At 34.0% G+C, this 14,106-nt stretch overlaps 1 protein-coding gene across 22 annotated transcripts in view; it reads left to right on the top strand.

The window, feature by feature from the left end:
• EHBP1 (EH domain binding protein 1) overlaps positions 1 to 14,106 on the top strand; it is a 409,225-nt gene that overhangs the window by 76,972 nt on the left and 318,147 nt on the right. For 21 of the 22 annotated variants that reach the window (XM_056813942.1, XM_056813943.1, XM_003339679.4 and 18 more), the window contains one exon: positions 4,667 to 4,720. The exons of the other annotated variant lie outside the window; for it this stretch is intronic. In XM_056813942.1, coding sequence (XP_056669920.1) covers positions 4,667 to 4,720 — 54 coding nt within the window. The remainder of the gene's footprint in view (positions 1 to 4,666; positions 4,721 to 14,106) is intronic. 22 annotated transcript variants of the gene reach the window in all.

Raw genomic sequence — 14,106 nt, 5'->3', positions numbered from 1 at the left:
TGATTTTTTAAAAAAATACTTAAAATTAAACTTAAATGTTAACTTTTAGTGCTATGAAAAAAGGAAAAGAACAAATTTTTTGTGCTTTAGGAAAAGATTGTTGGATTATTTGGGCCAAAGAGGAGACTTTTTTTCCAAGATGAATTAGATCAGTCCTACAAACAAGCAGTAGAATACTTAAAATATTTTTTAAATTGTTTAACCTGGAATAAAAAAATTTGTTTTCATGGAAATAGACTAAGAAATAAAGTAAGTTATAATTTCTTTCTACTTTTATATAATATAATTATATATAAGTACTTTTAATATACTTATTATTGCATCATAGAAACTTGTCATATATTGTAGAGCCAGAGAAAAATCTACTTCCCCTGTACTCTCTGAAATGGATATTCCATGAGTAGCAAATTTTCCTTCATTTCTTTCATTTTCAATATGTTTCTCTCTCAATCTTTCTGTTTTTTAGCTTTTATTGACAACTGGCTTTTCCTTGATGACACAGCCTCACTTTTTAGTACTAAGTACCCCTTCACTCACTCTCCGTGTACTCGTTGAAGCACAGTTTGGAAATACTCCTTGCTTCACATTGCCACTTCTAGGTTCTCCCCCTTCCTTTGCTCATTAACTTCTTTTCCATAGAGGTACATGCAGTGCCTTATATAGAACCCAATCAAAATAATAATAGCTGTTGTCTATGAACTCTCAGGTCACTTCCCTTCTTTCTTCAGTGAGTTAGATACCTGGCTTACAATTTTTCTTTCCTCCCCAATTCTTGTCCCTATACAAGGGGACTTGAACATACATATTGAATCTGCCTCAAGTATCTTAGCCCCTCAGTTCCTCAACCTACTCACCTCCCATGAGCTATTCCACCATTCACCTTAGCCACAGATAAAGATAGTCATACCTTTGATCTTACCATTACTATACATGTACCACCTACGTGTCTAAGAATTCTGAAATCCCTTTATCTGATCATAATTTTTTGGCTATCCATCTGTCTCTTTGCCTTCCCTTACTTAATGCTACTTTTCATCCTCATTGTGACCTCTGAGCTCTTGGCCCCTTAATTTTCTTTCAGTTTATCTCCCCTCCACTGGCCACTTTCTCCTTTTCTTCACATATAAACCCTTCGGTGAACCAATTCAACTATGCACTGTTCTCTCTTGAATCCATAGCCCCATTGTCACATCTCTGATTATGCCAAACCAAGCCTCAACCTTGGATTACTCCCACCATTTGCTGCCTTTGGTACATATATGTTATGGAATAAAGATGGGAAAAAAATCACCAAACTATTCTGTTTGGGTCTATTAAAAATTTATGTTCTCTAACCTCCACTGTTGCTTGGCAGTCTTACTGTACTTCCCTCATCAATTCACTATCCCACTCTTCCTAGAGTCTCTTCCAAACCTTTTCATCCCTTCTCAAACTTCGCATGCTTCCCCTTCCCATTCATTTAGTTGAGAATCTTCCTTCATATTTTACAGAAAAAATTGAGGCCATTTGCTGTAAACTCCCTCTTCCTAAATTTCTATCACTCATATGCATTCTGCCACATTTTCCTTCACCCATCTCACATTATGAAGTGTCCCTACTCCTTGTTGATGCTAACCCCTTGACTTGTTCACATGATTTCTTTCCATTCTATTTCCTCAAATAGATTGCCCCTTCTGGTATCCCCACTTCCTCATTTCTTTTTTCTTTTAAAAATTCATTATTTATTTTATTCAATAATTTTATTATTTATTATTGTCTTTATTAAAAGATATTTTATTTTCCCAATTACATGTAATTTCATTTATTGTCAATCTCTTTCTTTCTACTGGCTCTTTTCTTTTTGCCTATTAACATTCCCCTGTTTCCCTTATCCTAAAAAAACACTCACTTCATCCTTTTATTCCTTTTATTATCTTATTTATCATCTTCCCATTTCTACTTCTCTCCTTTCACTTTCCTCGTAATCATTTACAGTCTGACTTCCAACTTTATCACTACATGGAAATCCACTACATGGAAGTCCACTACATGGAAATATGCCTAGTTCAATGTTTTTTTCTCTATCCCCATTCTACTTGATATCTGTGTAGCCTTTGGCATCTTTGACCAGTCTTTCCTGCCTAATATTATATTCTCTTCTCTAGTTTTTCAAGACATCACTCTCCTGGTTTTCCTTTTACCCGCGTGATTAAGTTTAGAATTTAAGTACTACCGAAAATATTAGAAATAACCTCCTTGGATATATAATTACTTGTGGACTTTAGAATTAGTCTGCTTGTAATATATTTTGATGAGTGAAATGATCAAATTCCAATGGTTCTCTGACTTACCTGTTGAAGTAGAGTAGCAGTTTTACTTATGGCAGGACCAATCTACTTGAAAAGTATTATTAAATGAGCATTTTGATTTGATGCTTTTTTTCCTTTTTGTCTTGAGTCCTGAGAGGAGGCAAAATACTAAAATAAAATCCTCTATATCTTTTCCTGGCAGTTCATAAATTTTATTTTTGACCAGAAAATTTCAGCATTCAAATAAAAATCCTTCAGTAGTCTCCTGGCATTTCCCTATTAAATCCTATAGCCATGTGTTTTGTTTTGTATTTAAATCTATAACATAAGAAATACCTGCTTATTGTCTACAAATTGTCATTAAATCATTTACAAATAAAGAAAGCAGTATTTGGGATGCCCAATATTTTTCCTTTTCCCCAAGTTAGCTTCCTCCTTAATTTTATGCATTAAAACTTTTAAAATCATTAGAAATTATCTGTGTTTAGTAGGTAAAAATTACTTTTTTTTGATTGGGCACCAATTTTGAGGGAGCAATAAAATCAAGCTATGATGTTTCAGTATCTCTTTAATTCAGTAGTAAACAAAGTAGACAATGAAGGGTGGAAGGAAGAATGAAAAAAAAAGTAATTTATTCTGTCCCTTGTTTATTGTTATTTTTGTTTTTGCGATTGTAGAAATAGTAAATTGTGGAACAATGCCTTTTAAAAACTTATCAAAACTGGAAAATATTTGCTATTTGTTACAAATAGTTAAGGTGACTTTAAATGGTTTCTCAAGTTCTACTAAAATTCGTCCTTTCCTGTGTAAATAATTATTCTCATTTTAATTGTACAATTATATTTGACTCTTTGTGAACCCATTTGGGGTTTACTTGGCAAAGATACTGGAGTGGCTTGCCATTTCATCACCAGCTTATTTTACAAATGAGGAAGTGGAGGCAAACAGGGTGAAGAGACTTGCCCATGATCAGATTTAAACTCAGGAAAATGAATCTTCCTGCATCCAGGCCTGGCACTATATCCACTGTGGGATCTAGCTGTCCCTTTTTAGTAGCTAATTTTTGTGAATTCTCTTTACTGTCTTTCACTTCTCCAAACATGAATTTAACATAAGAGATATTATATTTAATGATAAAAATAGCTTATATTTTCTGCATTATTTTAAGGTTTGCCCATTAGCTCATTTGAGGTAAGAAGAAAGATTTCCTTGAAGAAGTGGTGTCCATGCTTTAATTTGCTAGACTTTTTTGTTCCTTCAAGACACTGATTTATTTTTCATTGCTTATGAGATTACTTTGTAGCTAGTAGATGCTTAATAAATATTCATGGAAGATGTTGGGGGAAAAAAGATTTTGAAAGGTGGAGGTGGTGTGGAGTAATCAAACAGCAAACATTAAGTGCCTGCTGTGTGCTGGTAATTAGTACAAGGACAAAAATGTTCATGCCACAAGATTTCATTTATAAAAGGAAAGAGCATATTCCTTTATTAGTATGTCATATACATATACATACATACATATATATATATACATATATATATATATATATATATAAAATCAAGTTAATTTTGTGGGAGAAGGCACTAGAAGATTTGGGGATGAGCAAGAGCTTCATGTAAAAGATGTTAATTGAATCCTTTTTTGAAGAAATAAAGATGTCTAAGAAATGGAGATAATGAGGGAGAATATTCCAAGTATGAGAGTATGTATAAAGGTGTCAGATTGGACAGTGGAAAATCCTGTCTGAAAGTAATGCCCTTTAGGTTTTTTAAGCTTATAAAAAAAGCTACTTCTTTTTCTATCAGCACTTCATTTATTTATTTATTTATTTATTTGTTTGTTTGTTTGTTTTTTTATTTGTTTTTCTTGCCCAATCATTTATTTTTAAATATTGCTGATAGGTAGTTCTTTCATATGTGCATATATACATACTCACATATGTGCACACATGCACATACTATTTTAATCACAAAATTTCATTCTTACAATTAGAAAAAAAAATAAAACATGGGGAAAAAAAGCAAGTAGCTGCTTGCTTGCAAGTGCTGCTAGCACACTTTAAAATCCCACCTACAATTAATTACCTTTCAGTTCAGCAGTGAGTAGATGCTACATTGCCATTTCAACATATGTCTAATAAATGCACGATTGAACCTTTTGCACAAAAGCAAAAGTCAGCTCTTTAATCCATGTAAACAAAACCATACAAATCAAAAACCACTCAGGGTAAAAAGAAGCTTGTAAAACATTTCACTTTCATTTTATATCTACCAGCACTTTAAAGAAAAAGAAGTAGCTTTTTTTATAAGCTTAAAAAACCCAAAGCAACTTTTAAAAAAGAATTGGTTTTTAATTAATGATATGTATGTTTCTTCAGGATCCACATGCTGAGGAATTTGAAGACAAAGAATGGACTTTTGTCATAGAAAATGTAAGTTGGCGGGAAAATTGTTATCTTAAATATATGATTTAATGTATATTTAAGCAATGTCTTATCTGGATATAATTTCTGGGGTTCAGATTTTTAAAAATTTGTCTATAGTCAATGATTTAAGGCCCAGAAATGTTATATGCTGGTGAAAGCTTCATGGAAATTAAATAGGATCTGTAACTCTTAGAATCTAATTTTCCTAATAGGAAAAGCAAAATAATAGAATTCTTTAATTTGAAAAATTGCTTAGATTAAATATATAGAAAAAAGAATATTGTGATTCTACTGCCTATTTTCAAATAGCCTTATATGAATTTTGCAATCTTTTTATATCTTAAGCTATGAAGATACAGAGCAGATATATCGATTACATCATAGTTTATTTTTTTCAGGTTGATGCATAATTTGAATTATTAATAGATTGATATTGACATGATTCAATGAACAAAAAAACATATATTAAAGCTTTACCAATTACTGAGCTAAATAATGGGCATATAATGACAAAATGGAAATACTGCCCAAAATAATGAGGTGAATCTTAGGAATAGGGGATGGGTTTGTTCTATCACTGGGGATGACAAAATTCAGTGCAGAAGGCAACCAAGAAAAGAAGGAATTTTTACTGAATGTTGAAGGAGGACAAAACAATTAAGAGGTTGAGTTGAGAACGAGGAGTGCTTAGGAATAGGAAATTACTAATGAAAAGGCATGGAAATGGGAAATAGAATGCAATGTATAAGGAACAATAAGTAGGTTACTATTGCTGAATTTTCGAGTATATAGGTGAGAGTTGAAAAGTTGTAAAACTGAAAAGGCAGAAAGGGCAAGGTTATGAAACTTTGACATATTTTTATTTTGTTAAATATTTTATAATTATATATACATTTTTTTAACATTAACTTAAAAAACTTTGAGTTCTAAATTCTCTTCCTCTTGCTCCTCTCCCACTCTTTGAGAAGGCAGACTATGTGATGTTGATTATACATGTGAAGTCATACAAAATATATTTCCATATTAGCCATGTTGGAAAAGAAGATACATTTATATGCAAACAAAAACAGTAAAGAAAGTTTAAAAAGTATGCTTCATTTTGCACTCAGACTTTGCTCTGATGGTGGATAGCATTTTTCATTAATGTATCCTTTGGATTGATTAGATCAAAGTAGTTAAATCTTTCCCAGTTAACCATACTTAGAATATTGCTGTTACTATGTACAATGCCCTTCTGGTTCTGTTCACTTCATTTTGTGTAAGTTCATAAATGTCCCTCAGGTTCTTTGCTACCCCTGCCTTTTTCCTTTAAGCTAAAGGTTAATAAATTCTTATTTTAACCCTATGTGTCTCTGTTTCACATGTGTTTATTGTTGACAGCAGTAAACACACTTGTTAGATTTTGGGTTCCAATCCATTCTGCTCTCTGCTTCCATTTTATAAGTGAGTTTATCACATTCTTATTCACAATTATTATTACTAATCTGTGTATTTCCTTCTATTCTTTTTTCTTCTGTTAATCCTTCAATCTTTGTTTATTCTTTTCTCTTCTGCTTTAATCTGCTTTCCTTTATCCATTCTCCCTTTTCTTACATTCTAGCCCCCCCCCCCCCTTGGATAAGAGAGATTTCTATGAGAGAGAGAGAGAGAGAGAGAGAGAGAGAGAGAGAGAGAGAGAGAGAGAGAGAGAGAGAGTGAGTGAGTTTTTTCGGAGAGTTTTTTCGCCTTTTGAACCAATTTGTATCAGAGTAATGTTCAAACATTGCTAGCCCCTCCTTCCCCACTATTTTTCACTCCATTGTAAAATTTCTTCCTTCTGTGCATCTTTTATATTAGATGAGTTTTACGATTCTTTTTCTTTTACTCTATCTTGCTTTCTCACCTATTCTTTCTTTATTTTTTACATCATTCTAATGCAATTGACTCACTAACTCATTCTGTCTTTGTGGGATCTTTCTAACTGTCCTAATAATAATAATAATAAAGTTCTTAGAAATTACATTTATCATTTTCCCATATAGAAATTTAAACAGTTTAACCTCATTGAGCTTCTTATGCTTACTTTTTTATGCTTCTGTGTGAAGTAAATAACTTACTTGGGGGGACCTCCATCCTAATCCAGTACCAAAAAAGATATACCCCAGTGGATAGACAGTGGAGTCAGAGTCACATATCTGACATGACAGCTTGAGGGCACCATGAAAGCCAGATGGCAAGCCACTGGCCAATGGAAGGTTCTAGAGGGATGAGCTTAGGTTTGAAAAAGCAGTACAGGAAGTTGAGTCACTCTCTTTGCTCCTGTTATTCTCCCTGAAGTGATTCTCTCTGGGCTGACTCTTTTTCTCTTATTTCTGGCAAGGGGCAGCACAGAGGGAACCTCACTGGCTAAAATCCCATGAATGGATTTTTAACTGAAGTTAGAAAGGCTGGAAACCTTATTTCTATCTATCTTTCTCTTATGAATTTAGTATAAAGCCTCCAAGACTAATTTTTATTTCTACACTTCTTTTGAGTCTTGTATTTGAATGTCAAAATATCTATTCTTCTCTGGTCTTTTCAGCAGGAATGCTTGAAAGTCTTCTATCAAATTTCCATTTTTCCCCCCTTGAAAAACTATACTCACTTTTGCTGAGTAAATTGCTCTTGGTTGTAATCCTAACTCTTTTGCCTTTCAGAATATTATAATACAAACCAACTGCTCCTTTAACCTGGCGGATGTTATATCTTGTATTGATACTATGACTCCACGGTATTTGAATTGTTTATTTATGACTACTTGAAATATTTTCTCTTTGACCCAGGAGCCCTGGAATTTGGCTACAATATTCTTGGGAGTTTTCATTTTGGTATCTCTTTCAGGTGGTGATCAATGAATTCTTTTAATTTCCACTTAACCTTCTGGTCTTAGGAAATTAGGAAATCAATACTGTTATTGGTTCCAAGGCAGAAGGAGTGGTAAGGGCTAGACAATGGGGGTCAAGTGACTTGTCCAGGGTCACATAGCTAGGAAGTGGCTGAGGCCAGATTTGAACCTAGACCTCCTAGTCCCATCTCTAGACCTGACTCTCAATCCACTGAGCCACCCAGCTGGCCCCCTCCCTTGATATTTCTTGAACTATGTCAAGACTCCTTCTTTGATCATGGCTTTCAGGTAGTCTAATATTTCTTAAATTGTCACTCCTCAATATTTTCTAGTTATGTTGTTTTTCTAGTGAGATATTTCATATTCTATTTTTTTCATTATTTTGATTTTGTTTAATTTTTTATTTTTTAAAAATCCTTACCTTGCATCTTAGAATCAATACTAGGCATTGATTCCAAGGCAGAAAGGCAGTAATGATTGGGTAGTGGGGGTTAAGTGACTTGCCCAGAGTCATACAGCTAGGGAGTGTCTGAAGTCATATTTGAACTCAGGACTTCTTGTCTCTGGCCCTGGCTCTCTGTCCACCAAGCCACCTAGTTGCTCCCTGTTGGATTGTTTCTTGATGTTTCATGGAGTCATTAGCTTTTATTTGTCTAATTTTAATTTTTAAGAAGTTATTTTCCTCAGTGTGTGTTTGTACTCCTTTTTGCATTGGCTAATTCTGATTTTCAAGTAGTAATTTTCATCAGGGAATTTTTGTGCTTCTTTTTTCCATTTGTCTATTTCACTTCTTGAAAATATTTTCTTTAGTATTTTTGGTGTCTCTTTTAATAGCTGTTAATTTTCTTTTTATACATTTCTTCCTTTGTTCTCATTTCTTTACTTAATTTCCTCTCTACTTATCTTATTTGATTTAAAAAATTATCTTATTTGATTTAAAAACTATATTTTAGCTTTCCCAGAGATTCTTATTGGGTTTGTGTCCAATTTGCTTTTTTTTTTTCCTTTGAGGCTTTGCTTGTAGTTGTTTTGATTCTATTGTTTCCTGAGTTTATGTCTTAATTTTCCCTGCCACCAAGTAGCTTATTATAGTCAAGCTCTTTTTTTGTTGTTTGTTCATTTTCCATCCTATTTATTGACTTTAAATTTATGTTAAAGTTAAGCTCTCTGTTCAATGTGTGTGAAAGGGGGGAGGAGCCCTACCCTAAGCTTTCAGGCTTTTTCTATATTCCTCTTTCCGGGAATGGTTCTGTGGGTTTGAAGGTTTTTGGTGTTTATAGAGAGGTTTGTTCACTGTGTTCTAGTCCTACTCAGAAAGTGTCCTTTATCTCTTGGGATGACAGTTGATCATGTTCCTCAGTATCCTTGTTCCCTTTGGATCTCAAGTGATGGTGCTAGTTTTAGTTCCTGGTGATACTGTTCCTCAGTGCCCTTTCTGTTTCTTGACTGAAAGTACTCCTCTCTGTCTTTGAAATGTAACCAAAATTATAGACAATGGACTTGACAGACCGCTTCTAATCTTGTGTCCAATGTGAGCACAGAGGTCATCTGTAATCTCTCCTTAACTAGTGGCTCAAACCCTCTTATCATATCTGGCTTGAGAGTGCCCTAAGCTGCTACTTCTGTCACAACCATCTAGGTCTGCCACTGATGTTTCATCTACATGGATTCCAAGCCAGTCTTCACCACATAACAAAAATTTCTCCTTAAGGCCTCCTAAGTTGTCTTGAACTGGAAGAATGTCTCACTCTGATCTGACTGCCATTCCAGAAAAATCGATTTAAGGCATTATTTTAAAGTTGTTTGGAGAAGTATACTGGGAGAGCTTGATGGAGTGTTTCCTATTCTTAGCCATTTTGGCTCTTCCCCCCAGAGGTCCTTTGAAAAGCTTTACATTTCATCATCGGACTTTATATTTGATCCCAGAAGTAATAGGGAGACAGAATTTTTGATAGATGGGTGACATGGTCAGATTTACACTTCAGGAAAATTATTTTGGCTTCTAGTGAGGAGAGATTGGAGTGTGAATATATTTGAGGCAAGGTAGACTAATGGGAACATTAATATGATAGTACAGGTGAGTGGTGATTGACAGCCTCTGAACTAGGAGAGTGGTGGTGGAAATGGAGTGAAGGAGAAATATCCAGGAGTTATTATGGAGGTAGAAATGACATAATTTGGTAACAGTGGATTTGTGGGGTGAGTAGGAATGAGAAATTGATTTATACTTGCTTGAAAAATGAATTTAATAAGGACCTACCAGATGATAAGACTATCATCATCTCCTCCCACCATGAACTCTTCCTTAGCCTGATCCCCTTTTCTCCCTTTCATGGCTTCCCCAATAACATTTGAGACGATTGTTTTTGTTGGATGAGTTATTTTCCCCATGTATATTATTTGCACCTTGTCCACAGTGTGTGAATTGCTGGTACTAATTCTGTGTAGGCATTGGAGTGATAAAAGGGAAGGGAAAGGGAAGAGAAGAGAACAAGCATTTATTAAACACCTTTTTATATGCCAGGCACCAGGCTAAGCACTTTACAAAAATCTCATTTTGTCCTTACAACAACCTTGGTAGGTAGGTACTGTTATTCTTCTCATTTTACAGATGAGGAAACTGAGCAGAGATCCAGTGAATTGGTCAGGGTCATACAGGTAGTTAGTGTCTGAGACCAAATTTGAATTCAGATCTTCCTAACTTCCTAACTAAATAGCCTACTGAGCTATTTATTGCATCACCTAAGTCTAATTTTACTGGTATAACTGACACATGTTTGGAAATTGTTTTCTTACCTATTCTCAATGTAAGATATGTAATTCTAGATCCCTATATTTTCTTAAAGAAAACTGATACATGTAAAATAATTTAAGAACAGTTGAGCTTTTAAAAGATGATTAAATGTTTTACATATATGAAATATATAACAGATAATAATGTTATTTATACATATGTTTGTACATATAAACATATATATTGGAGGCAGCTAAGTAGCACAATGTATAGAGTACTAACCTAGAATTAGACCTGAGTTTAAATTTGAACTCAGACATTTATTAGTTGTGATGATGCTAAGTCACTTAAGTTTTGCCTGCCTCAATTACCTCATTTGTAAAATATTAGCAACTACTTCATGGTTGTCTTGAGGATCAAATGATATTTTTAAAATGTTTAGCAAAGCGACTGGCACATAGTAGGCATGTTATAAATATTAGTTCTTATTCATAATAAAAGGTCTCCACAATGTTGTGGAGTAGCCAGATGAAAACTAAGTTCTGTTCCTGGCCATCACACTAATTTGCTTGTGACCTTGGAGAAGTCATTTCACTTCTTCAGGCTTCATCTGTAAAATAAGGATAATAGTCTTAAATATCTGGAAAGTTTAACATTACTTAATGTTACAGTGTTCTGTAGTACTATCAAGGCTTAAAGGCTAACCTTGAAAAGTCATATCAACCTTTTCCAAGGTTAACAGCTCCACTCAGTGGTGAATGATGAAATTTATTCTTATTTGTGAAACTGCCATGCTACCTCATATATGTGTAACTGCTTTAAGTTATTACAGTGAATAATTGCTCACAACACAATGTACCAAGGTATTTCAAGCTTTCTTTTCTCTTAAGGCTTGTTTTTTGTTTGGATTTGAATTGCTGAGATATTGGTGTCTTACTTTTTTTAAATTGTTTTCTTAGATTGGAATCTAAATAATGCAATATCTTCTACTCCCTCCCATTGTATATTATCTCAGTATCCTCACCTAACTTGAAATCTGTGGTATGTAATAAAGAAGCTCTGAAATTTAATGTTTCTGTGTTCTATCATAGTATTGTTTGGGATAGGGATTAGAGGGGGAGATAGGTGGGACTTTCTAGAACTTTATTCTAGAACATTTTCTTAGCTCAACTATTCTTTTGTAGCAGAAGATTCTTCAAAACAGCCATATCCATTACTATTGTAAAATCTTAATGATTAAAGTACATTTTGAATAGGTTTGGTAAGTTATTTGTCAATTCATAGGATAGAGAGAATAATAAGAGGCAATAATTTGAAAAAAATTAGTGTTGTTGATTTCATGATAAAAGCTTTCCATTAGCCATTTCTCTTAAATCCTAGCCTGATATTTTAGCATATTACAAATGGAAGTCTTTACCTTCACTGTGGTACATATATAGTCTGAAATGGTTACTCTATTAGGTTTTATTTTGCTTGGTTATTGTTGAATATATATGTATATACACATATACATATACATACACACATATAATTTAAGTACTGTAGAGTTTTTAAGATTTGATAAAATTAAACATGTATTATGCAAAAACTACTTTTTTTTTTGGTAACTAAAGTTAACTAAAGATGTTGATGTCTTCATTTGTTGGATTGTTTTTTGTTTGTGATCAGAGAATAGTTTTTCCCCAAGTTTATTCTAAGCTTTCTTCTTGAGGTTACTTTCTTTTCCCCCCAAAAGAAATGAAAAGATATTTCCTACCCACTCCCCAAGTATAAGAGTTTATAGCTTCAAAAAAGTAAAATTTAATGTAGCAATCTATTTTCTAATTCTAGATCTCTTTCCTCCTTTAGAAGAATGATTGGGGAAATTGCTAAACACAATATAATTGCTAATGGAAAGAGAGTTGGAAACATTTTGAGCTCACTAAAATTTTCAGTTCATTTTCCTCCATGTAAATAAGTTTAAGACTAATAACCACTTCTTTAGCAGAACATGTAATTAATTCATTATCTTTTTTTTTTGTTATTCTCATTGAACCCATGTCACCTTTTCTGGTTCTAGTTATGTTTGTGTGCATGTGTGATAAAAAATTTAAAATGCACCAAAACAAATGTAAAGAATTTAAAAATTGTTTTTTTCTTAATGCCTGTTTTTCTTCTAGAATAATTAACTTTAACAAATAGACCTTTTCATGAGGAATTCAATAAATTAGGTAAAACTTAATATTTCTCTGATATATTTACCTATTCTATACCATATGTCCTTCTTTAATTATGATGCCCTGAAGGCTCTTTATGAGCTAGAGACTTATGGTGTATCTCAACTACTTAGCACTGATGGAATTACATTGATCAGTGATAAAAACATAATCCTAGAAAGTTGGACTAAATACTTCCATATTGTTCTCAACAGACCTGCAACAGTCAATGACTGTATACCTCTAGCTGCAGAAGAGGTTTTGAATACCATTAACTCCTCTTGGGTGGCAAAATATCTGGGACTGATTCCATTCCAATAGCTACAAGATGGGGAGTTCACCAATCATATGAAAGCCAATTGAAATCTTCGAGGTTACATGGCAAGAAGAGATTATCCAGAAAAAAGATAAAAATGCCTTGGAATGTCCATCTCTATAAAGAAAAAGGAAATAAGTTGTCCTGGGATGATCACAGTGGGGAGTGGGTGGGGTGGGACTCTCTTAGAAATTGCTAGCAGGATTCTTTTTTTCCCTTTTTGTTTTTTTTTAAACCCTTATCTTCTGTCTTGGAATCAATACTGTGTCTTAGTTCCAAGGCAGAAATGTGATAAGGGCTAGGCAATGGGGGTTAAGTGACTTGTCCAGGGTCACACAGCTGGGAAGTGTCTGAGGCTAGATTTGAACCTAAGACCTCCTGTCTCTAGGCCTGGCTCTCAATCCACTGAGCTATTATTATGAGCTAGTAGTGCCAGCTACCCAGCTGCCCCCTGCTGGCAGGATTCTTGCCAGAGTCCTCCTTCAGCTGGATCATGGCCACCTACCAGAGAGCCTGTGTGGTTTTTGAAAGGGTTGAAGAATGGTCAGTATGGCATTTGCTGCCCAACAACTTCAGGAGAATTGCCAGTATCAGAAGAAGTCTATATACATATTTGTCAACTTCCAAGGTCTCTATCATGAGGGCTTGTGGAAGATCATGGCAAAATTTGGTAAGCCAGAAAAATTCTTTGTTATTGTATGCCAGCTCCTTGACAGTATGCTTGTACATGTTCTGGATGATAGATGATGATTTGGGACTTTTCTAGTCCCCAATAGAGTGAAGCTGACTGTATGCTTTTTGGCATGATATTTTCATCAATGTTGTCAAATATCTTCATTGAAGATGAAAATGGCATCAAGGTTAGTTACCTTACTGATGCTAAATTATTTAACTTGAAAAGGCTACAATACAAGATGATTTCAGAAAAAGCGGGGAAGGTCTTCAGAAACTAATGCAGAGGAAAATAAGCAGAACTGGGAGAACAATATACACAATAACAGCAATATTATAGGATGATTATCTGTAAAAACTTGGCTACTCTCAGCAATGCAATTGTCTGGGACAATCCTGAAAGACTTATGACCAGAAATGCTATCCACCTCTAGAGAAAGAATTATTGGAGTCATCCTTCACATCAGTGTATTTATAGTTTTATTTTGGAATTTTGGTTAAGTTTACTCTTACAAAAATGACGAGAATGGGAGTGTGTTTTGCATGACAATAAAATAAAATGTTAAAAAAAAAAAGGCTACAATAAAAACCAAGACTAAAGTGGAGGGACAG

The sequence above is a fragment of the Monodelphis domestica genome, chromosome 1 (genome assembly GCF_027887165.1).
Source record: "Monodelphis domestica isolate mMonDom1 chromosome 1, mMonDom1.pri, whole genome shotgun sequence".
Lineage (NCBI taxonomy): Eukaryota > Metazoa > Chordata > Mammalia > Didelphimorphia > Didelphidae > Monodelphis > Monodelphis domestica.
This window is presented reverse-complemented; position numbering and strand designations above follow the sequence as displayed.